This window comes from Talaromyces proteolyticus (assembly GCF_021365285.1).
Source record: "Talaromyces proteolyticus strain PMI_201 chromosome Unknown BGW36scaffold_13, whole genome shotgun sequence".
NCBI classification, from domain to species: Eukaryota; Fungi; Ascomycota; class Eurotiomycetes; order Eurotiales; family Trichocomaceae; genus Talaromyces; species Talaromyces proteolyticus.
In genome coordinates, this window is record NW_025764289.1 from 910,993 (window position 1) to 936,148 (window position 25,156).

The 25,156-nt window shown below is 46.5% G+C and overlaps 5 protein-coding genes across 5 annotated transcripts; all 5 read left to right on the plus strand.

Annotated features, from left to right (window-relative positions):
- Nucleotides 1-17: 17 nt before the first annotated feature.
- BGW36DRAFT_389298 (translation initiation factor 3, subunit G) lies at nt 18-1,608 on the plus strand. The gene is made up of 4 exons (XM_046217329.1): nt 18-145; nt 204-837; nt 908-1,079; nt 1,142-1,608. The coding sequence occupies exons 1-4, from the start codon at nt 129-131 to the stop codon at nt 1,192-1,194; spliced, it is 876 nt and encodes a 291-aa protein (XP_046066970.1). The 5' UTR covers nt 18-128; the 3' UTR covers nt 1,195-1,608.
- Nucleotides 1,609-7,008: 5,400 nt separating this feature from the next.
- On the plus strand, nt 7,009-9,363 carry BGW36DRAFT_59687 (uncharacterized protein). The gene is made up of 3 exons (XM_046222460.1): nt 7,009-7,082; nt 7,342-7,596; nt 7,650-9,363. The coding sequence occupies exons 2-3, from the start codon at nt 7,415-7,417 to the stop codon at nt 9,220-9,222; spliced, it is 1,755 nt and encodes a 584-aa protein (XP_046066971.1). The 5' UTR covers nt 7,009-7,082; nt 7,342-7,414; the 3' UTR covers nt 9,223-9,363.
- A 4,879-nt stretch (nt 9,364-14,242) lies between these two features.
- BGW36DRAFT_420223 (dimethylaniline monooxygenase (N-oxide forming)) lies at nt 14,243-15,847 on the plus strand (the record flags this gene model as incomplete). Its single annotated transcript, XM_046219494.1, has 4 exons — nt 14,243-14,388; nt 14,447-15,008; nt 15,059-15,442; nt 15,506-15,847. 4 exons carry the CDS (start codon nt 14,243-14,245, stop codon nt 15,845-15,847), a joined length of 1,434 nt encoding a protein of 477 aa, XP_046066972.1.
- Nucleotides 15,848-16,144: 297 nt separating this feature from the next.
- Nucleotides 16,145-20,550, plus strand: BGW36DRAFT_328708 (uncharacterized protein). The gene is made up of 3 exons (XM_046212778.1): nt 16,145-17,175; nt 17,222-20,259; nt 20,323-20,550. Exons 1-2 carry the CDS (start codon nt 16,242-16,244, stop codon nt 20,233-20,235), a joined length of 3,948 nt encoding a protein of 1,315 aa, XP_046066973.1. The 5' UTR covers nt 16,145-16,241; the 3' UTR covers nt 20,236-20,259; nt 20,323-20,550.
- An 877-nt stretch (nt 20,551-21,427) lies between these two features.
- BGW36DRAFT_440106 (ankyrin repeat-containing domain protein) lies at nt 21,428-25,028 on the plus strand (the record flags this gene model as incomplete). The annotated part of the gene is made up of 3 exons (XM_046221521.1): nt 21,428-21,546; nt 21,601-21,818; nt 21,865-25,028. 3 exons carry the CDS (start codon nt 21,428-21,430, stop codon nt 25,026-25,028), a joined length of 3,501 nt encoding a protein of 1,166 aa, XP_046066974.1.
- Nucleotides 25,029-25,156: the final 128 nt, after the last annotated feature.

The following is a 25,156-nucleotide window of genomic DNA, read 5'->3' on the forward strand; positions in this document are numbered from 1 at the left end:
TTCAGATCACGTGATAGCTCGCTACTTCTCAGCCACAGCGCGGTGCCGCGCCACCGGGATGAAAAGAAATCCACAACGCTGGTTGATCAAGAAATTTGATTCCGACAAGCAATACCCCAAACACCAAGATGTCGAAACTAGAGAAGTGAGTAGTCCGAACAAGAGTGTACATGATAGTTTTCCAAAATACTAAAAACGTCTAGTCGCGCCGACTGGGCAGACGACGAGGAGTTCGACGACCCCTCTGCGCTCCCCCCGCAGCAAATAACGACAAACAAGGACGGCACCAAAACCATCGTCTCGTACCGCTTCAACGACGACGGCAAAAAGGTCAAAGTGACACGCCGAATCCGCACGACGGTGGTCAAAGAACACGTCAACCCGCAGGTCGCCGAGCGCAGAGCATGGTCGAAATTCGGCCTTGAGACGGGCCACGCCCCCGGCCCTTCCTTCGACACCACCTCTGTTGGCGAAAACATCATTTTCAGACCTAGCGTCAACTGGAAGGTGCATGCCAAAGAGGCTGAGAAGGAGGGCGAAAAGGGCGGGCTTAAGGATCAGCTGAGGGATAAGAAGGTCAAGTGTCGTATTTGTCAGGGCGAGCATTTCACGGCGCGTTGTCCGTTCAAGGATACTATGGCGCCGGTTGATGAGCCTTCTGCCGGTGGGATGGACGGTGATGAGGAGCCTTCGGCTGGTGGGTTGAGTATGGCCGGTGGAAGTTATGTGCCTCCTCATCTGCGCAAGGGTACGGCTGCTGCGGCAGCAGCGGCGGCAGGTGGTGGTGGCGGGAGCAAGTACGAGAGGGATGATTTGGCGACACTCCGAGTTACAAACGTGAGCTTTTCATCATATCCTAAATTATCCACTCGGCGGAGAGTGTAGATGGCTGATTAACTGGGTGTAGGTCTCCGAGCTGGCCGAGGAGCAGGAACTCCGCGATCTATTCGAACGATTTGGCCGCGTCACGAGAGTCTTTCTTGCGCGTGACAGAGAAACACAGCGAGCCAAGGGGTTTGCTTTTATCAGTTTTGCCGACCGCACTGATGCTGCCCGCGCGTGTGAGAAGGTGGATGGATGTACGTACACCTCCCTATACACTCGCAGACGTCTCACTTACCTTTTAATTTCTTTTACACAGTTGGTTATCGCCATCTTATTCTTCGTGTCGAATTTGCCAAGAGGGCGACTTGAGTCTTCTCTTCTCTTCATTCTCACGATTCTTTCTTTTACGTTTACGTTTATGTACTTGCATTGTCTGGCTAAACTCGGCTGTTCTGTTACCTCGGAATTACATATGTCACTACATATGTCATTACATATGTTGGCGGGCGAGGATATTGTATTGTCCTATTCTACTAGATAATGACTATATTGATCACTCCCCCTCCTCCCATTGGAACGATATACATAGACTGGCAGCAATGTTTGACACTGGACTCCCCCTTCCATCGGCGATATACATGGACTGGCAGCAATGTTTGACAATAGACTTCCCCTCCCATCGGCGATATACATAGACTAGCATCATGTTTGATAGTAGAAGTTGGCATGGTAGCAATCTCAGTACAGTCATGTGCTGTCCTCTGTCGAGGGGTACATTTTACATTTACATTTACATTCAATGTGTTCCGGCATGCGTGCTGGCCTGGTCAACTGGCGCCAAGAGCGTATGATACCTGCACCATTGATGTCTGTAGGCCAAGATAAAATATGCCGTGTAGACTGCCACGTCACACAGAGTGCTGACCTCAACGGCCAAACGAGTCATCTAATGTAGGTTTCGTCGAAGCCGTCATGTCAACTAGTCAACTACAGTATCTATAGCGAAAATCGACTAACCCCTCGATTTATATTATGTTCCGGTACATATATATATGGACCTATTTGTCATGAACCTTTGTCATGACCACGCTCGTTGGCACGACCTGTTAATTTCCGCTGCTTTCTATTTTCCCCCTATTACACCTTTTTTCTCCATCTGTTTAGCTGATTATAAAACGGCCTGCTCGTGCTAATTGCTCAAGCTCAATCGGTAATAATCCGTTGGTTACACCACACGCTCAGCCTTCTCTTTCTTTTCTTTTGCAGTGCTGCTAGCTTGTTTTACTACATAAGTTGTTAAGTCTGATGTAGTGCGAGGCGGCACCAGCCGTCGACCGTTTTTTCACTTTTCCTTGACAATAAAATTTTATACTTTTTCTACTGCCTATCATTTTATTCGAATGTTGGATGGAGGGCCACTGGGGTTGGCCCTAAGTTTATTGACAGCCTTGCCCAATTCACCCGATACAGCTGCCAATCCTGCTAGCTCACCGCTTTTACAGTACATTGTACATCTACATCTACATCTACATATACATATATTGACGTGTATGGCCGACAAACTGATTGGATGGAACTGCGAGAAATATGCCAACCACGCAGGCAGATCAGCCAGCCGTCAATGAACGAACCCATCCAACCCTTACCTCCTGCCTTTGACAAAGACTACAATATCAGGCTACAAACTCGGCGTTTCTTGCCACATCTGTACATAGTACATACCACCCATCAATATTAATGACGCACCGCGGCTGCACATGACAAGCTAAGAGAAAGAGGAAACGAATCAAACTGCACTGCACTTCATTGCACTCTCGCTCTGTCGCTCGCGCCAAGCTCGCAAGTCCTGGGGTCCAGCTGAGTGACAAAGGAAAAAAAAAAAAAAAAAAAAAAAAACCGAGCTCGTGGCAAGGCAGAGTTGGACAACATGCCCCTTAATTTATTACTTGCTGTATTACTTGCTTTAATCTATTCTATTCTAATTTCCATAGGTTTGCTGTTTTGTTGTGTAAGGGTGACGCATGGCATTGTGCCGCAGTCCTGGACGGCACAATTGGTCGTTGCATCGGCTGTAGTATAGCCCCCAGGGTATAATAGAGGGGAGAAGAAAAAGCCCAATCTTAATTGATGTAAATAATAAATTAGGGATTGTTTGCGGATCGAGAAGATGATTAGTCTTTGCCCAGTGAATCGGTGATGAGTCTATTATCGATCGAGCCCGGTAGAATGGGCAGTACTAGCCAGAATAGGCACTTACTCTAATTACCAGAAAAAAATGAGGCAGAGGTAAGAACATGGACAATAAAATAAGAGAAAAAGAAAGAAAAGACAGGAAAAAAAAAAGTCTCCCGGCTACTAAGACACATTGAATCATCGACTGGTCCCGCATCGGAAGAGATCAACTCCGATCGCTATTGAACTGAACTGAGTTAACTAAACTGTAGACATGCGGCTCGGAACGGTGGCCGACATAGACGCAGACAATCAGTGTATTTAATTATGTCATTGCTCATTCTTTAGTGATGTAGGCTGTCGATCTGCCGGCGCCGTCTGGACAATACAAATTACATGTATGTACTTCCCTCACCTGGACACGTGCTCGCCTGACGAGCCTGCGAATAATAAAAGTATTAATAACCTCTAGGGTGGTAACCAGTCAGTCAGTTGATGCTGTTTGATGCGTCAACATCTTCATTATTAGGATTTTTTTTTTTAAATAATTCGAACTTTGTTTTATTCCCGACCTGACCATCATTTGCTGGGCTGCGATCGTCGATCATAATCATGAAGTGTATCAAATAGCATCAATCCATGGGTGGTGAAGTGACGGTTAGTCTAGGATAGGTAGTAGGGTCGGGTCAGGGTCCTCGTACCATCCATACCATACGAACCAGACGGGCCATACCGTCAGGACATTATCAACAAGGATCTGCTCACCCGGCTTTCCGACGCGCAACCACCACTGGCAGGTCTCCAAACTGAGCACTCTCGCTCGCCCCCCCTGGCTGAGCCCGAGACTAGTCTGGCCTCCCACATCGTCGTTCTCCTCCACAAAGATCGTCGCTCTGGATCCTGTCTCGATGCTGCTGCCAGGAAATGGTCCGCTCTGTGTGCCCCAGCCAGCGCAATTGGCCAGCCATCGCGCCACTAGCGCTGCCTCGACGATTAACACGGCCAGTCACAGATGGCGATCAGGATGTCTGCTTAACCGCCGTTTGTCTATTTCAAATCAGTCTGCGCCGGCGACCCCACTGCCCAATACATACTGGCCGACATACTGGCCGTACACACATGCTGGCCGTTTAGGCAGTTGTTGAGCCGGCGCCTACATGTATTCAGTCGGTGATGGCCCTACCGCGAGACTGGCGAATTACGACGGCCATGATAGGATCCCCCTAATAATATAATAACACTGCAGATAAGGCTGCTAGCCTCGCGCTAATCGTACATGATTACTGATTACTGATTATAGATTATAGATTATAGCGCATAGCGCATAGCGTGTAGCTTATAGCTTATAGTGGATGTACCAGATTGACGGTTTGGCCCACCGAAAGCTTGAGCGAGCGAGCGAGACCCTGCGTGATCGGTGAGAAGCGCCACCGCATATGTATACTTGCCTATTCTGGTATTTACTGGCCGTCGTTTCCAGCCGCCTGGTCTGGTCTGTCCTGCTCGGTCGGACTTTAGTCCCCGGCGATGCTCCGTGTATTTACTAGAAGCCATAGCCATAAGCCATAGCTTGGGGAAGGGCAAGCCGGAACCCGTTGAGCCCGTTTTCGAGGATAGCCCGGGGCGAGTCAGCAGCCGACTGCTGTTTTGGTTCTGGCTCAGGGCTGGTGTGGGATGTTGGAACTGTCTCGGCATTGGCATTGACGATCAATCGTCCACTCGGGTGACTGCTGAGCCGCCTGCACTCATCCTCATACTCAACTCATGCTCAACTCATACTCATACTCTTACTCATACTCATATTCATATTCATACTCTACTCACACCTACTCAGACTCATCGAGCAAACTATTGATTTGTCTACTCGTGTCAACCATTCAGGCTCAGGCAAGAAGGTTCCTGCAGACGCATATCTAGCCATGTGTACGTGAGTACGTGTATACAGCCAGCCGTGGTAGGTACTTCTTTTGTCTGCCCGTTACAGCCATCCCGAGCAACGAACCTTCCTCGTTGGGTAAGGGGGCAAGGTAAGCTCGCGGGTCTTTACAGCTGCTGGTGTATGTCGAAACGTTTCTTTGGCAGCTGATCGCGGCCCGTGTCTGTGGTTCGCCATCAGCCACCCAGCCTGATACATTTACCTTGGCACTGGGGGACAACCCTGATTGGTGTTGGTCAGCGTGTATTGTATATTTCTTCAATGGTGTGGAGGTGGAGCGTGCGCCGAGCGTAACGCATCGTTTAGGTTCTAGTTCTGGTTCTAGTTTCTTGACGTGCAGATTCCTTGAGGTTCCCGCGGTCATGCTTGGTGAGGTAACAGGGTTGGACATCCACGTCCAGAGGTTATAGAAAAAGAAAGGCTGTCTGCCCTGGGCCAACGGTCGAGCTAGAGCATTCCTTACCAGGGTTAGAAACAGATATCAATCTCCAAGTCCCGTCCCTCTTCCTGCTGGAGGTCAATTTCTGTCCCTTTTGCTTTCTGCAAGACATCGTTACTCATACGGTATTGACCATCCTTCTTTCTTACTCCAGCACATCACCGGAGACTTCTACCTACTGCTTAAATAGTTGCTGCCGTCTTGACATCTCTGTGGAACAGCATCATCACACGTAACGTCGTGAGATACTCTATTTGGTGAACATTGTATTGACCCACGGTGTACAATCGCTCACCAAACTTTCTTTTGACCGTACGCTTCGAGGCTGTTTAACAGTGACTTGGCTGTGATTTGTTTAGAAGACGGTAAGTCTTGTCAGGCTGTATATCTTTCACTTATTCTTGATTTTCCCTCTTATTTCACACTTCATCCCAACAGCCTTTACATCTGTCCTTCTCCCTCTATCTTTCTACTACAGCGGTGTGGTTACTTGACCGCGGTTTTAGGAAAGTAAACTACACCGACAGGAACATGACAAATGACAATATGACAAATCTGCTGCATTGCCTTGCCTTGCCTTGCCAATCTTTTCTTCGGACTCTTCTACTTCCTTTCTCGAAACCCCGCTCGGGCTGTATCTCATTCTTTGTTCTCTTGCTCTACCTTCATCTGGATATCTCTTTGAAATCCATTTTCCATTCGCCCGGCTGTGCAATTACCTTTCTTTAAGATTCTGTTATGCCGTATCCCGTATCCCGTCCTTATATGGACCAGAATACTGCTGATGATAGATAAGACGGCTGGATCGCAGATTATCGCATCTGTTCGGTTCGAGGTCGAGACGAGACGTCTGAGGTATCGGATATAGCTTCTGCTCGGAGTATCAATTCAATTCGCCTGCAGCGCAGCCCGTCGTTATCGTATGCACAAACACACACAACCATACACACAACCATTCTTTGAAAAACCCCTCCATCGACCGATAGCTCCACCGATCACTCGGCCAATTAATCTCCTTGCGATTGTTTCTTTCCGGGACAGTGCGCATCTCGACATCCCGAACGTTAGCTACCGAACTTAGGGCTACCGCGGTTTCAATCCGATGCATTCGTCTAGTAAGTGGTGCCTTATTTATCGCTGCTGCTTTATATTACTGTGCGCAATGCAATGTGTTATTGGGCCATTCTGGTCGTTTCAGTGTTGCATCTGCATGCATCTTCGGTTGGCCCCCTGCTCGCAGCGGCTGCAAGATGGTGAGTCCGGTGTACATCCTTGTCACACAAAGGACCCATACTTGACGCCGACTTAACACCTTCATTTGGGACAAACACCTTCCAGCCACTCTGTTTCTTCCCCTCTAATGAACCAGAAAGAAGACAGCAACCAAACCAAACCCAGTTTTTTATTGTTTATTGTTTATTGTCTATCCCTTTGGCAGCGCAAAGCCAGCGATATAATATTTTCTCCTCTCAAGGCTAATTGCTGGTGAATTTGTGGCAGCACTCCTCCAAAATCAGCCTTTCCATCTAGACTACCCCCCTCCTCGTCGGAGCCCGATTGTATTGGCCACCACCAGCGACCCTTTCAGTCCTTCCCGACCGAAGAAGAAGACAGTCGTCGCCTGGGGCAGTCGTTGTCGCAGCCTGGCCCAACGCCCTCTACCAGCGGCCTGCCCTACAGCTCGCCGAATCCTGCGCTGCAGGATGCATCGTAAGTATTTAATTAATATTTAATTACTTCTGCCTTGCACCCTTATACGCCGAGGCGGTGTGGATATCGTGCATTCCCTTCTACACCGTCTCGCCGGCTCTCTGCTTTTGCATCTCGACCTGCGCGCGTAGTTTGATGCTTTCTGTACTTCTCTATACTTGTCTGTACTTCTTCTGGTGTTGGGATGGTTTTTCATCCATCCATCCATCCATCCACTCATCACTCATCACTCATTAATAACGCGGCGCACGTTTCACAGACTTGTCGCTTTTTGCTCAATTCATGCCTAGCTGACTCAATTCATCAGGTTCGCGTCAGCCCAAGGACTTCTCATGAGTCCACTCTCTTCCGGCAGCGGAGCCCCCAGCTCAACAGCTTCTTACCAGCCTGGATACTCGCATGAGGCGACCTCGGCCGAAAATATCGTTTCCAACACTGCCTCGCTCTACTCCCAGTCCTCTCTTTCATGGAACGACAGAATGGCATTTACCCCGAACCCTAGGATCCCTGCTATGTATGTCTAGTTCGAGTTTACCCCAATCCCCTGCTGATTAGTTCATTATATAGGCTTCCATCTGCACACCTGCCCAGATCATTCCAAGGACCTGGGAACTCGATGACCAGCGGCGGCTCGAGTATAGTTGGGAGGGATAATTACCCTACCGCATACACTCTAAGCACCAGAAACAGCTATCCGTCGCCGTCGAGCGTCAACGACATGTCCCGTTACTCCTACAACACAACCCTGCCGTCCGGCATTGGAGCGCAACTCGATCCTCCAACGCCTTACTATCCGGGCTTTGGGCATTCACATCGCTCAGGACAACCGGACGCTCCGCTGTTCACAGATATCAGTATTATACACCCCATCATGACGTCGAATCACACCGAGGTGCAACCCAACATCATCGCGAAGATTCACAAGGGCTTCTTTCAGGTGGATAACAAGTGGACGTGCTATCGTCGCAATTACTTCTCCGTGACATGCTCCTTCTCACTTCACCCCTACGAACAGAACGCCACCTACTACGTGCAAACGCATGATCAACCTCCTGAGCCTATTAAAAAGTTCGCCATGTCCATTTCCGCGGTGGTCAATTCCTCAGAGCACGAAACCCGTGACCTGGTTCAACACACGCCAAAGAGAGATAAGCAGTCGGAGAGAAAGCCAGAAAAAGTTGTTCTTCAACCACAATATCCAGCAGTCCTAGCCTCAAATACTGGACCACCCTCGGCGCCGCTCTACGGCTCGCTGCACCCCGGCAACATCCCATTCGACTACAGCCAGTACCCCATCGCAAACTCGCAAATCACTCAACACACCTTTGAGCGCATTCAATTTCAAAAAGCTACAGCGAATAACGGCAAACGCAGGGCCCAGCAGCAATACTACAACCTGGTCGTCGAACTCTACGCTCACGTCAGCGGCAAAAACGGCGAGAAATACATGCAGATCGCGAAACGCCTCTCCGACCCGATGGTTGTTCGTGGGAGATCACCGGGCCATTACAAGGACAGTCGCCGGGATAGCTCAACTAGCATGGGCGATAACGGTGGACATGGCGGGTTTGCCGGCGATCCAGGCCATCACAGTCTCCCAGCGCAGCAATCCATGCGCCAGCAGTCGTCCTACGCGCAGCTCCCATTTAGCATGCCGTACGATTCCCGTCGTGAAGCTCCTCACTACAGCAGTCACAACCGTCAGATCCGAGTTGATTCCTTCGACCATTCCCCCGAGGACATCAGCCCGGGGACACTGATCTCCTCCTCCTCGTCTTCCCCCTTCGACTCGTTCCTGTACAGCGACGCCATGGACAGCGAGGAATCCGGGGATGCGCTGTCGCACGACAGCAGCCAGTATCAGGACGACATGGCCAGCTCGCTGCGCAAAAAGCCTGGCAAGCACGCCCACCACCACCACCACCATAATAATATATGTGAGGAAACTGAGATTCGCAGCGGCTTTGATGATTCTTTTGACCCCATGATACCGAGTTATAATAGTGAGCAGGAAGAGCAGCAGTATCTCAAGCACACCATCGACAGGCGGTTAGCGCCGATTCTGCATGAGAACGCGCAGGTCAGTCGATCCGGCTCGTATTCGAGGTTTGATCCTGTTCAGAACAGTCTTTGCGCGTGACTGTTCTTTTCTTCATTATATTCTCTTTTTTTTTTTCTAATTAAGTTTGTGTGTGTGTAATCATAAATTACCGAGCATAGCAAGTTGCTACGCTGAACCAACTTACTCTATCTATTTCACTTCCTCTATCTATTCTGAAACGGCCGGTCGGGCGAGTGCTATATGAATATTCAGCTGTCCTTTTTTTTTCTTCTTTTTAATTGCGGAATATTGTCACGATGGTTGGTCACGATAGTTGGTTACGATGGTTGATTGGGTTGGGTTACGAGCAATGATTCTGGATGGATTTCAGTAAGAGCCGCGGCGTTTCTTCTTTTCTCTTTCTTCCTTCTCTTATTTATTATGTGATTTACTACTTGAATGTTCGGCGAACAAGTGACTGGCTGTTTCTTCATACATTATTTGAACATTTGAACTGTCTGATCCAATGCGCAGTTTTTATATGCGTACTGTATTATAGACCTGTATATTATCACACCTACACAAACCCAGCCAGATCCAGATCCAGATCCAGAACTATCTCGGGAATAAGACACACATATCCTTTCCATTCAATTTGATTGAGATGTAAGAACCCACCCCCTCAACGCTATGTAGTGTTGTAATGATATATCAAGATCCCCTGATGTCATGAGGCTGGTAACGCGCCTCTTATATCCCCGACCAGCGTCCTATGACACAATCGCCTCCCAACCCCGCTCAGAAAGTTGAACCAGACGAACACATTTGTGCAACCCTATATACACCGTACCTAGCTAAATGCTATGCCCATCCGCAATCCTAGATAGAACGCTATGCTATAGTCGCGTTGCACAGATGCTACATACATACAGCTTTGACGGGTGTCAATGTTATTTCAATGTTGTTTTTTGCCGCGGTCCAAGGAATGTTCTCAGGGGTATGTATACCAGCTGACAGGGTGTCCATGGGTAGAATAGGGGGTAGGGTTATTGCAGGCAGTTCAAGGTGTGAAGACTAGTCCGAGGAAATTACCAGGTCAGTGGCCGTATTTATGTATGATACGTGAGAAATCGTAAACCTGTACCAGTGGATACATGGACAGTGAAGCAAGATGTGGTGGTGGTGGTGGTGGTGACTGAATGGAAGGCTTCCTCCTATTAAATTATTATATATTGCTGATCGTCTGACTGTAGACACTGTAGACACTTTCGTGACAGACGATGACGGTAATCGTTCCAGAATCTTTCACTCACCCGTATCTTTGGCATGTGCGTCAGGAGGTAAGGTATCAGTCAGTGTCATGTCATCTCATGTCAGCAGGCCCATTCAGCCTGACCGAAGTTAAACCGGCGGGTTCAACCGCTCTGAATGCATGATTCTTTCCAAATTCGATATCAATGTCGGAAGCATATCGTATGCTCCCTGGCCGATTCTAAGTAGATACGTAAAGAGGGAAAGAAGGGGAAGGGAATAGAATCTAGCCAGGTAGCCAGGAGCCAGACTGCCTGTGCACTGTGCTTGCCCGTTGGTTCGAGTTCGAGGTCGGGTTCGAGGTTCCGCCGGTGTTGGTCAGAGTTGACGTCAATAGACTTTGTAGATTTGTAGAGCTTGGACTAGACTAAGCAGTTTCCTCTTTTGATTTTGCAGCTGGGATAGTGTAAGCGGTGAACGCCGTATCATCACGCTTGACGGTGAGAAATTGCTGAATACGTTAGAGACTATCCATAACTAGGCAAGGGAAGCCAACAGCTATCCAATCACATCTATAACTTTGCCCAGCCCAAAAAGCTAGGCTATGGTATGGCTATAGTGTGGTATGGATGCATGCATGCTATGTCAGAATGAAGGCCCGGGCTCACGGAAAGCAAGACGCAGCTGCAGCTGCGGCTGCAACTGCAACTGCAACTGCAAATATGCGTGGTAACATCCTGCACATGTATAATCAGAAGCAGACTTGGACTTGGCTGTGAGACAAGGTCAAGTGATTCACCCGACCAGCACTTAAAACGCATGGACATGGTCATGGCCATTGACAGCGCCAACACCGTGTCACACAACCCACAAAACGACTCGTTCTTGGGTCAATGCCCTAAATCTCTTTCTCCATCGTAGCCAAATATATTAATACATTCACGGCCCGGCACCGTATTTTTGGTCTAATTCGACCAACTGCCGAGCAGAGCCCAGCTACCAGTTATAGTTATAGCTCACGCCCTCCATTTTTTGTATGACGTGGACACGGTGCTGCCATTGGCCTTTAGATTATCACTCCATACTGCCGTGTAATTGCGGTGGAGTCTGTGCGACGGTGTCCTGGTCCTGGCCCAGCAGAGCGAGACAAAGGAAGGATAAGTACACACATGTTCGGCGGAAACGAAACTGCCTGCATCCGAGGCGGGTTGTACCGACAGACAATAAAGGAAGTAGGCATTATGGTCGTACAGAGAAGCGAAATGCTTGCGAGGCTTTAAAATTTAGAGGAAGTGGTAAAGATATGGGTTTGGTGGCGTAGATCGGAGAAAATGTGTTCTTGTCTTGGCTGGCTTGAGAGGAGCGTGGTAGTGACGAAACAGCTGCGGCTCAGCAATAACAGAATTAAACTCGTTGAAATTGAGTTAGCCAGATTTCGGAATGTGAGTCACGTCGATGTTTCTCCGAGGGATTTGCTGGGCTCAAACATGGCCCCGAAAGGAGGAGTAGTAAACCGACAACTCCAATTCACACTCACAACGAGTTCTATTTAGGTCCGAATTATAGCATACCAGTTTATTAGGTGAATATGATAGATTCATAGGTAATACCAACTTCCCGGTCCTTAAACGATGTGAATTAGCAGTTCCCGCAAAGTTAAGTTGGAATGTTGTCTAAGGCAAGTCACATGACTCCCGTCTACTTGCGTTCGTATACCCCATTTCTGTTGTTTGGTGTTGAAATGGTATTTTCTGCGATTTAGAATTCTGGTTATATTGAAATGCCCTGAAATTGAAAAGACAGTGTGAGAGTATTACGGAGAGTGCTTTCATCACTCAGCTAGAAGTAGGCATTAATATATCTATATATGTTCTAGTCCGAGTATATATCATTGATGTAAATTATTTATAGCACGACAATCCATCAAAGTGTTGAAATTACTATGTACCTCCCTCATCGCCGCTAAAGCACTTCAAATCACTAGGGCCACGATGACCCTTTTCTTTAAAAAAGACAATCTTCTTTTTTTTCGCAAAGGAAATTAGAAAAAAAAAAATCCTGCTAAGACGTAAGCTGATTCAACCGAGCTTGTATATGGGTTCTGCTAATGCCGTTAAGCAGTTGAACTAGACAGAATGGCCAGAGTGTACATGTAGCTCGTTTTGAAGATTCGAGAAATTTGTCTATTCATCATAAGTCAACAATATAAAATTTTGCCAGATGGCCAAATCACACCACGGCTCCAAAACACCGCATCGTTTATTGATCTATCAGATGTAACAGACGCAATTATGAAGCAGACCTGACTTCGTTGCGCCAGCCTAGTCAGTCACGAGTATCGAAATTGGACGACGTTATAGTTCTATTATTATAGGCATTACAACCGCCGGTTATGAAGCATTATTGAAGGCCTGTGAAGGTAGGGTTCAACTATTTCTTTCTCTACTTGATCAGCTGCCCAGCCGCTAGATGCACGATAACTGCTTTCATTCAATAGGAAGTAATTCGAAAGCTCTTGGATGCCAACACGGAGGGCTATGAGAAAACTTTTTAGAAAAAGGCACTTGTATAGACGACTTTATCCACTTTGTTTAAAGGTCACTCGATGGTGTTACCGTTTGGAGATAATACGATGGAAACTAGTTGACGGATGCAGTATCTTAAGTCCCTGCGAAGACATAGATCTCATCAAGACAGCTTCATTTGTCTCTAGCCATCATTTGCTAGCACCAGCAATGACCGCATGGTTTGTGAAGGGATGTCATTATGGAACCTGTAGGTATACCTAGACCGAACCCTACACATTTATAAGGCCAGTCTCTGGAAACTGATACCAGGAAGGATTGGAGACATGCTTATGACACTAGGTTCGGAGAGCTAAATAATATTAATTTCCTCAGATAACCACACTATAGCGCTTCCCACGAATGACCACTCGGTGTCCAGCTGGGATACTCTTAGGGCTATGTAAACGAATTATTCGTGTCGAGGGAGATTACACCATCTCTCACCTCAAACAAAGACATCTAACATCAATCATAGATCAACTGATCTTGCCAAATCTCAAACTAGTCTCGCGCAAATCTGTAGCGTGAATATGATTCAAATCCTGAGCCAAGAGTAATTCAGCCTACAAATTAACAATTACTTTGAAGCTCATCTGGTCGAATTGCATTTAGATTACGATCTATAGAAAGAAGTGTTGTTTTAATTAGCTCCTGGTACAAGTACCGATGTCTGGTGGTTATAAGCCAAGGCTTGGCTATGATTGCACTCCCTTTTCACTACTATACATATATACTAAATAATAAAAGCCAACGATCAATCAATGTCTAGATCCTTGATACAGATCAACGAACCGATATTGTTGGTTCAATGAGGGTGATTCGTACCATACATGCTATTATTTTAGAGACGTATTAATAATATTTATCCGAGTAACTATTTTTAATGAAGTTACAAAGCAAAAAAAGACGGATGGATTCCGGCTAGTCGGCATGACACCATTACCACAGGAAATGATGAAAAGTAAAAGTCTATGTAGGGTTTAGAGCTTGATGAATTTCTTATCAGCTAGCATTAGTTATAATTATTATGGATACTATGGCCCAATGGGTGATTTATTATATACACTTTTCTCAACCCCGCCTGGCCTGATACGTTACGCGGAGCTACTGGTGTGGTGTCAAATAACGTGCAGATTGCGTGTTGACCTACCCACCCCATGATTTCTACATTTAAAGCTTCTATCTTCTGGATTAAAGATATGTTTCTTTTCACAATAATCTGGTCCATGTTCAAGAAATAGATTTATATAGACTAGACCTTGCAAGATCCTCATCTCTAAGATATTGAGCAGTGCATAACCATGTCGCAGAACGGACACACGTATCGGCGAGTCGCCGTGATTGGCGCGGGTCCTTCAGGATATGCTGCTGCGCGCGCCTTGGCTTTAGAGAAGAAGTTTGATGTTATCCGGGTGTTTGAGAGAAGGGACAAAGTTGGAGGCATATGGTATAGTAGCTGCTGATAATGTAACAGCCAAACCCTAATAATACTGACGATATAAAAGGCACTTTGACCCACTACCCGATGAATTTCCGCTGAAACCAGCATCCAGAGTGACAATCCCTCCACAATTCCCGACTCTGGCACCGCCAGCTGCTGAGGACATTACTGCGCGAACGGCCTTGTATGAGAAACTAGATAGCAATGTCGGTGCGGAGATTATGGCCTTTTCCCACGCGCCATTTCCTCTACATAACTCTGCGGTATCTGTTTTGCGTCTTGGCCATAATAATGCGTCACGTCCATTCCAAGTAGTGCAGCAATATCTTGAGACGCTTTTTCAGGAATTCCGCCAGTTCGTGTCGCTGAGCACAACAGTGGAACGAGCCGAAAAGAAGGGTGATAAATGGATTCTGTCTCTCCGTCAGCCAGGCCACGCGGAGTCCAATGGCCAGCCAAGGGATTTTTGGTGGCAGGAGAATTTTGATGCCGTCGTCGTTGCAACTGGACACTACAACGTGGGTGCCATCCCGAATATCGAGGGGATTAATGAGACATATAAGAAGGTTCCCGTGGTGTTTGAACATTCAAAGTCGTACAGATCTCCAGATAACTATGTGGCAAAGGTGAGTTACACAATTTCTATATCTAATAATATAATTGACTCTTCATCTAGAAAGTTGTTGTGGTCGGAGGGAACATCTCTGCTGCTGATATAGTCACCGACCTACATGCCATCGTTAAAGGTCCACTATATTCTGCACAACGCGGCCTCAACGAGAAGTTAATCCCTGCATGGAACCTGCCTGGGGTGGTACGCAAACCGCAGCTCAAACGTGTCTTTGCCTCTTCCGATGAATTGGCAAATGGCCAAGTTGGCGTCGAGTTTTCCGATGGCGAGGTCGTCACGAACGTGGACAAAATCATTTTCGCGACCGGTTTCCGAGTGGCATATCCATTTATACAGCCAAACAACCCCGTCACATCAACAAACAGGCTTGATGGCGTCTATGAGCACATTGTCAGAATTGGTGACCCATCTTTAGCATTTGTGGGACAGGTATTAATTCACCCCTGGCGATACTTGAAACTATAATTGATTACTAATTGTCGTGTTCTTCAGGTCAAGGGAGGTCTTAGCTTCCGTGTTTATGAGTACCAGGCAGTGGCAATCGCACGTATCCTGGCCGGTCGTGCCAACTTGCCCTCCGTTGCAGAACAAAAGGAATGGGAAAAGAAGCGCCTTTCACTTAAAGGGGATTCTGTCGCTTTCCATGAAATCTTGCCAGACTTTGGACCTTACTGGAACCGACTGAGAGAGATAGCAGGAAAACCCTCCCCAGAGTCAAACAGTTATGAACTACCCGAGTGGCAGCAGGAATGGGCAGATACAGCTTTAGCGATCCTGGCAAAAAAGAGCCTGTGGTGGGATGAGCAAACACAAATTGCCAGAGCAAAGCTGTAGTAGCTTTTCTTTAGTAGCTGGAAGCTGCAGGGTTGTTAATTATTAAATTAGAATATATACATCACAAATTTCAGAGAGCACTTAGAGATTATCAGTAGCAGAAAGCCTCTGCGAGTTTGAGTATTTGGATTCACATTGACGTCTGGCAGTATTTTTCGTGAAGCTGAGCCAGCAGACAACGTGATTAGCACAGGTGGTGAATGGCAGCCTTGCGCTCAGCCTTGCTTTCTACCCCTCCACACTATATAAACATGGCACTGCGGTGTCCATTTTGTTTTGTCAAGAAAGATAAAGAGAAAAATATTTTCCTGACCTATATCTTCGGTCATATATTCGACATTATCATCTCCAGTGCTCACTGATTATTTACACCTCTCCTCCCTAGTACTCTGTAATGGAGCGAGCCCTCTCCTTTGAGGATTACACGGTTGCGTGGATCTCCGCGCTTCCTGTAGAACTGGCCGCTGCAAAAGCAATGCTGGATGAAACGCACGATTCCCCTCCTTTACCACCAAGCGACTGCAACGCCTATACACTGGGTCGGCTGAGCGGCCATAACGTCGCGATTGCCTGCTTACCGTTGGGAGTTTACGGGGCCAATGTGGCAACGAGCGTTTTGATTCAGATGAAGTCAACCTTTCCCTGGCTGCAATTTTGCCTACTGGTTGGTGTTGCAGGCGCAGTTCCTACGAATACCGATATTCGATTAGGGGACGTGGTGGTGAGTAAGAGCGTAATCCAGCACGACCATGGAAAGATGCTGCATGGCGGGCGCTTCCACCGTACAGGCTCTCTTAATAATCCACCTCAAAGTTTGTTAAAGGCGGCGAACCAGATAGAAAGCGATTACATGATGGGAAAGCGAGATGTTCAGAAAAATATTGTGGATTTTCTGGAGAAAAACAATGAAATGAAGCCCCAGTTTTCTCGGCCTAATGATGACTGGCTTTTCAGTGCAACATATATACATCAAGACAATGAGCGTGATTGTTCAGCCTGTGATAAAAGTGAATTAGTTACTCGACCGCCACGAGCAACAGATGAGCCTTGCATTCACTATGGATTAGTCGCTTCTGGAAACCAAGTCATAAAAGATGGACAAACACGAGACCGACTGTATGAAGAGCTTAATGTCCCTTGCATTGAGATGGAGGCAGCAGGTCTTATGAATCATCATCCATGCCTAGTTATCAGAGGAATCTGCGACTACTCTGATTCTCATAAACAAAAGAGATGGCAAGGATATGCATCGTTAACAGCAGCAGCATATGCTAAGTTGCTTTTGTCTCGAGTCCCTGTGGCTAGTCGGCAGATGAAGGCAGATCTCAGTAAGTAATTATTCAATCAAGAGACCTGGAGTACTAAAAACCATAGGAATTGAACATAGTCCGGATGAGAAGGCATGTCGGCGGAGCCTGTCCATCGCCGATCCAATGGGAGATATGAATAGGCTGAAGCGAAATATAGGGGGCCCTACTCCTAATACATGTGAATGGATAATGAGCACTCCTGAGTTGAAGATATGGCTAGGGTTACAAAGTGGTCCTTCTAAACCTCACCCCAACATCCTGTGGCTGTATGGGTATCCCGGAGTAGGAAAGTCCACCATGGCAATGGCTATCATAGAACTTCTTTTGAGCAGATCCCACTTCATCAGTGAGGGCCACAGACTTGCATACTTCTTTTGTAGTTCTGACTCCGCTAATCGGCAATCCGCTACTTTTATATTACGAAGCCTTCTAAATCAGCTGGTTAAAAAGCAAGGGCAAAAGCACGGGCAGTTGATAAGACATGTACTCCCTAAATTTCAAGAGCGGGGGGAACAGTTTTTTGAATCATTCGATGCACTATGGATTACCTTGCTTGAAATTGCATGCAGTAATGAAGATGGGATATTTTACTGCATTATTGATGGTTTGGATGAATGCGATATAGAATCGCAACAAACTCTGCTAACTCAAATCTGCAAAACTTTTAACAGTATAGCTGCGAAAAGACTACGGATTCATTTCTTGATTACTAGTCAGCCATATCGTGGTTTCCAGCGATTTCTATATTCGTTCAACTCTTTGAATTTGTCCGATCGTCGTGAATCTCAGGATGACTTGCAGATATTCATCAAAGAAAAAGTCGAAGAGCTCTCGAGAGCAAATAATTACACGAAAAAGGTCGAAATGACAGTATTGAAGGCTTTACAGGAAAACGCCCAAGGGACGTTTTTATGGGTTGGCATCGTATGCAGGGAGTTGGCATTAGTTGGGTCTAGCCAAGCAGTCGAGACGCTACAAAAGTTACCCTCTGATTTGAATTCATTGTACGATAAATTACTAACGACGGCTCTAACTGCTAATGAAAGATATAAGGAGACAATTTTGAAAATACTCGGCTCTGTCGCAATTTCACAACGACCATTGACCCTTATAGAGTTATACACTTCGTGTGAGCTATATGAAGATGAAGACGAAGAGGAACGCCTAAACTTTACTCGGGAAATTATTGATACATGTCGGTTGATCAGTGTGAGACAAGACGGGACAGTTTCCTTCTTACACAACTCCGTGAAAGATTTCCTCAAAGATGGCGAATGGATCGACCTATTCAAAACACATGCGGCCTTAGCAAACCGTTGCATCTCTTACATTTTAACTAATGTTGGATCGCGCAAACCCTTGCAAAATGGTGACCTAGATAATAGCTGGTTACAATATGCTATCCTCTATTGGCCCGAACATGCTAGACTTGCACGGTCTGAATTCAGCATCTTGCCAGCCAATGGATCCTTTTTTCGCCTCGAATCAGACCAGCGGCAGGAGTGGCTGAAGGCATATACTAACCAATCAATGCTCTTCGGTATTTCCAGGCAATTCTCTATTTTTCATATCGCAGCAAAGTGGGGCTTACCAGCACTCATCAATTTCTCCCGGGCTGAGGTCTCAGCCTCAAGCCCAAGACTACCATTTCAATGGATCGGAAAATATTCTACCACCTTCTCGATTATTGATGAGCATGTGAGATCCCGGTATTTATTCTGGAGAATGAGACCCCTACTCAATGCTAAGGACGAGAACGGAAGGACTCCCCTCCATTGGGCAGTTGTAAGTCGGCCTGGTGAAGATGTAGACATACTGTTATCCAACGGTGCAGATGTCAACCTCCAGGACAATCAGTCAAAGTCTCCGCTGCATGTTGCAGCTGAAGTCGGAAACCCAAAGCTTGTCCAGCATTTACTTCGACGCCACGCTGATCCCAACCAGCGATCTCATATTGGAGACTCACCCTTGCACCTTGCCATTCGACCTGAAAAAATGCGACCAAGGCAAGGTGAGACATGGGCCGAATTATATGCAGTCGAAACCTTAGCAGATTACATCGATGATTTCGAAAGTGAAGAAGCTTCTGAAATATTTAGAGAAATCGAAGACTCTAGAAGATGTACTGTTGACATGCTACTGAGAAGCAATGCTGTTGATGTGAATATTGCAAACAATCACGGGGATTACCCAATCCATGTGATTGAATTTTACAAAAGGCATGCGTTTGCTATACTAACTTCGCTTCTCGATAGCGGAGCAGACTCCTCCAAATTGAATGGTGAGAAAAAAACTTGCCTTCACCTAGCAAGCGAGGCTGGCAACTTGGACGCTGTTCGCATACTAGTGAAGAACGGATGCGACATCACTTTGTTAGATGCTAGTGGATTAAGCCCTATTCACTATGCCGTTCATAACAATCGCGTAGAAATCGTACAACTCATGTTCAAGTCTTCCCCAAACGCGAAATTTTATCCCTGCTGGCAAGATGACCACCGGGGAAGAAACCTCCTGCATTATTACGCTGAATCGTTGATATGCTCCATCGATATGCTCAATCTTCTACTAGATAACGAATTCGATATCAACAGCCTTGATGTTGAGGGAAATTCCGTTCTCAGCATATATCTAAGTTCTTTTCGTCTTCGTGTTAGAGTTGACATCTTTCAATCCATTGTGAAAGGTATGTCAGATAAGAATAATACACAGTGGATGAGTTGGCTTGATAAAAAAAAGAGGAATTTGGCTCACATGTTGATGCGTCAGTGGGATGAGGATAATGTTGCAATCCTGAATGACCTATTGAAGGCGGGAGTGGATAAAAATGCGAAAGACACAGACGGTAGAGGGATTGTACATCACGGGGCAATCCATGGATCGTTCAATAAAGTTCTTGTACGGTATCTCGGAGAGGAAGGCATACTTCAACTGCACGAAAGAGACCGGAAGGGCAAGACGTCTCTCGAATACGCGGAAGAGGAAGCTAATAGGGAAAGACACATAGATCTCTGGCTTGGGCACCGATGGAAAGAGTCTTTCCATAATTTGAAGTATGCAGGGCAAGATCAGGTTGGTTAAAATCGAGGGAATCATCTCATATAGGTAGGCAATTTGGCATAGTGTTGATGTTTTGGTAGTGTACTGCTAAGGTTGAGCGAGAAGTAGTCTATAACCTCCCCACTTAATCTTTACGACAATTTTCATTTTCGATCGTTGCTTGTGTCGAAATACTATATTGCTTTATCCAAAGTCTTTTGTGTACTTATTGCCATCACATTTAACAGTTGTTATGATATCAGATATTATAACCACCAGAAAGCTATGCCTCCAGAAGTGGGCATTACACATGCTTTCAAGAGCAACCAACAGTGGCACAGAATCCGAGGACGAACGCACAATATAATGCTCTTGTTGTCTACTATCGAATACGTAGTCTTTGCTGTCCAATCTGATCTTTGCTTTAAATAAACCCGAATCTCCTCATGCATCAAACAGTTTTTCCACCGGTAGTAATTATACTCGGCTTTCAAAACTTAATCGATGTCAATCAGCCTCATCATCAATTTTAAGGCTCTAATGATTAGATGGATACATCAATCAGCTGATGCGCTTATATCCGAGCAATACTGATTTCTGTTCAACTACTTTATACTGTTCAAGCTACTAACATTCAATGAGAGCTGCATGTATTATTCATTGCATCTGTATTTAGATTAAAATAAATGAGCCAATAGGGATAGAATTTGGCAAAAGTTAACATTTGCTAGCATCACATAATAGTATCATGCATGAATAATTAGTTGAGTTTGTATTCTGGTAAGGAATGTAATTTTCCTAATTAATTGTTCAAATGTTGTGCCGATCGGAGTCATGTGGATGGCGAATGTACCCGGGTTTTGATGAAAACCAATCACCGCCAATTGTATGGTTGTTGGATTTTATCAGACTAAAAAAGCCGTGTTTTCTCTCTAATCTCAAACAATCTCATCTCTACTCCAACAACTGCCTGCTCCATGTTGATCAGACACGAATCAAGGTGGGGACGTAGCGTCATGCAACCCAGATTTTGACGCCGTCCAATCAGAAACTAGAGCCTCTGTTGACGATTATCCAAAACGGCAAAGCGAGGCAGTGATGAGGCTGTGGGGGCACTTGTTTTCCCATTAATTAATGTAGTTAAGGATTACACTTACGACACGACTATGTAGCCTCGAGTCTTGAATCTTTTCAATTTCTCACTTCATTCCTCCCTTTCTCAAATCATACCAGCATGGGTCAGTCAGACTGGGATGCTCATCGGGCCGAGATCGAGCGCATCTATCTCAGAGAACGCAAATCGCTGAACGAACTGCGCCAGTTCATGGAATCCACGTATGGGTTTCGAAAGACGTAAGCCATGCATCCAGTCCATCGTTCAGAATATGTCCCATTGAGAACTCGAAGAAAATATCAGTACGAGGCACAATTCAAACAATGGGGCTTCAAGAAATATCGCATGGGTGCCGAAAATTGGAAATACGTCAAGCGACAGATTGAGAAGAGAACCAACGATGGAAAACAGAGCGATGTATTTATCGATGGTACCCTGCGCTCTCCCAAAACTGTTCAGATGGAGATACGTCGACAGGGTTTCCAAACGGCGATTGAAAAATATTCCACAGGTGAAGCTCCTCGAGGAGGGTCGAGATGAATGCTGACGTATCCTAGAACCATCTCCTCCAGGCACAATTGGAGTCGTGGTTTGCTCACCTGGTCCCTCGGCGTTACAGCTGCTCTGGCCTCCGAACTTGCCATGGTTCATTTTCTCAAAAGCCGCTTTGCGTAGCATTGAAAGGAACTGCTCGTCGTGGCACTCGGCTGTAAATGCAACCATGTCGAATCAAACCTTTTCGCCGACCCAAAAAAGAGGAAGGGCTGTTCAACTCATCAATAGCGGTGTCACTAATGGTCTTAGTTCTCTTCTAGCTGGGAAGGCAGTTGACTATTTACGTACCACCCAGTGCAGCTTGCGAGTAGCCGCAATTTTAAGTTCCATCATGCCAGAAGAACACCAAGGGGAAAATATGCTAATATCAGAATGTCTTTGTGGACTAAGGGGCGAGGCTGATATCATGGAACGACTGCGTGTGGCTCTCTTTTTAGTGTCTAATAGTTTCCGAGTCGGTGATCCGGATGAAAGTTCTTATAAACACCGCGCCGGGCAGGGAAGACAACGGCGATCTGATTCTGTCATTACTGAAGAAGACCGGATATCAAAGCAGGACGAAACGATCATGGCAATATTTTATATGTCCGGCCTAAATACCGTGCAGAGTGTCAAACGTTTACTATCCACTCCAGGCCCGACAGCACATGCCATTTCTCTGAAGCTTTGGACAAGCGCTGTGAGAACCCATGATTTAAAAGCTATCCGAGTGGCACTAAGAGCAGGAATAAGTCCAGACACCCAAGTCATTTTTGAGGATTCTCCGGAACGACCTTTGATAGTTGCCGCTGAATCCGAAAACCCAGCGGTGGCGTTGCAAATGACTCGTTTACTTTTGTCTTATAATGCTGGGTCTGACGACTCCGAGGTGCTGCAAGAAGCCCTTTACCATGCTACAAAGTCGAAGAACCTGGAACTTGTGGATATCCTTCTTTCGAGAGGAGTGCACGTCTCTGGAACCACGTTGAAGGCCGCAATTGAGTCGGAAATTCCTAGCCTCTTGCAAACCTTACTAGACGCTGACTGTGATGTTAATAAACGAGCTGACAATCTCTTGACTGCTGGTTACTCGATCCTCGGCATTGCAGTGGAAAGGAATGATGCTCTTCTAGTCCAAAAGATTCTTGGCCTCGGTGCGAACGTCGATGTACATCAGGATGTCTCATTCAGGGAGGGGATTACGTCTTACGTTTGCTGGAGCACTACACTTGGCCTGGCGGCGGTGAAAGGAAATGACGTTATCATAGATCTTCTTCTAGCGGCTGGTGCAGATGTCAATCACGAAAGTAGTGAAAGATACTATATCCCTCCACTCGTGCTTGCCGTAGCGAACGGCCATAAAAGCGTTACCAAACGTCTGCTCGAAGAGGGTGCTGATGTGGCTCGCGGGGATGCAACTCGGGACAAAACGCTGGTCCAAAGAGCCCTGGCTAGAGATGACCTCGAATTATGCAGGATCCTGATGGCAGAAGGCGCTATCGTGGATGCAGAGCTGATGCAGGATTATTATTCCTCAACACTAATGAAAAAAGTGAATGAAAACGACGTCGACACTGTAAGTCTCCTGCTTAGCTGGGGGGCAAGAGTGGATGACATTCATAAAGGAGCACCGGACACAGTGCTCGGAGCTGCCATCAGTAAGGGAAATTGCGAAATGATTGAAATACTTCTGCGAGCCGGTGCTGTGAATACTGGGGAAAAGCTGATCCGCATTGGAAATGTTCAGACGGCAAGGTATCTAGAGAACTGCGGAAGGCTAGACGACATTCTCCTTGCATATGGACAACCTATTCTTGTATCCGCCATCAAGAGCAAAACGGATGCTTTGGTAGAATTTCTTCTAGAGCGTGGAGTAGATCGACAGAGCGGGAATATTGGACGTCGGCCATTTCAATCCGTCACGAGACATGACTCGGACACCAGCGATGTAACTTGCTCCCCACTGGCAGCAGCAACATTCTGGGGAAATTTTCCGCTGGCAAAAATCCTTGTTGAACGTGGAGCGTCGATTTCCGATCTTGAGCTCTGTGAAGCTGTAAAACACACGAATTTCGACTTTATTGATCTTTTCTTGCGTCAACTCGTTCACCGTCCTTGTGCAGCCCCAAACGCCTATGCAAAAGCAATCCAATACCCTCATACTGCTTTCATCGTCGATCGCTTTCTAGATGCCGGAATAGACCCGCGGGGCAAAGTCGTATCTAACGGTTTCTCTTCATTGCTATATCTCCATCAGCTGCACGGCACCATCGACACCGAGCTTTTAGAATCCGTACTAGAGCAAGCTGTGATATGGCAGAGTGGGAGGTTCCTTCAAACCTTCCTCAAGGTCACAACATGGACTAGTATAGCAAAGGGACGTGCTCTGACAGTGTGTCTTCGCTACAAAAACACACACTTAGTTCAGGATTTATTGAATGCTGGAGCTGATGTGAACCAGCAGATAAGCATCCATCCGACCCATTCAATGCCGCTTGTAATGGCGGTACAGATGCAAGACGTCTCTCTGATCAGAAAATTGCTTGGAGCTAGTGCAGATATCAAATGGATACCTCCAGAACACGGAGACACGATTCTGCAACGCGCTGTCAGAACTGGTAACAAAGAAATCGTGGATATCCTGATCGCTGCAGGGGCTGATGTAAACGCCCCAGCCTCCAGACGTCGTGGAAAGACCGCATTGCAGCTAGCGACACATGATGGAAATATCGAACTTGTAGAAACCCTTCTGGGCGCCGGGGCAGACGTTAACCAAGAGCCTGCTGAAGAAGGCGGGGCTACCGCATTGCAATTTGCTTCCATCCGAGGATATATCGGGATTGCGCGCAAGCTGCTGGATGAGGGTGCTGATGTAAATGCACCAAAGTCTATATTCTGGGGGAGGACAGCGCTGGAGGGAGCTGCTGAAGGTGGTCGTATTGACATGCTTCAATTGCTTCTTAATGAAGGGGCATCGGTGCAAGGCGCGGGAAGGAGACAGTATATAAGGGCGATTAAGCTTGCTGAGAAACGTACGCATTACGCTGCAGCCGAGCTACTCAGAAGCTGTGGGGGATGGAGTGAAAGTGACGAACTTCGGCTCGAATTGGAGCTTTTTGATGTCCAAGAAAAGGTTGCAATACATCGACAGCGAGCTAAAGAGAAGGAATCGAGTGAGTCAGGGTAATCACGGTCATGGATTCACTACAGGTATGTAGATTTCAGTGTGCATATTGTCTCTTAACACTCTCTTATTTTGATTTCTTCTCCCTCGGGATGATATCCATGGTGGTTGGGCGTATTTAGTCTTGATGA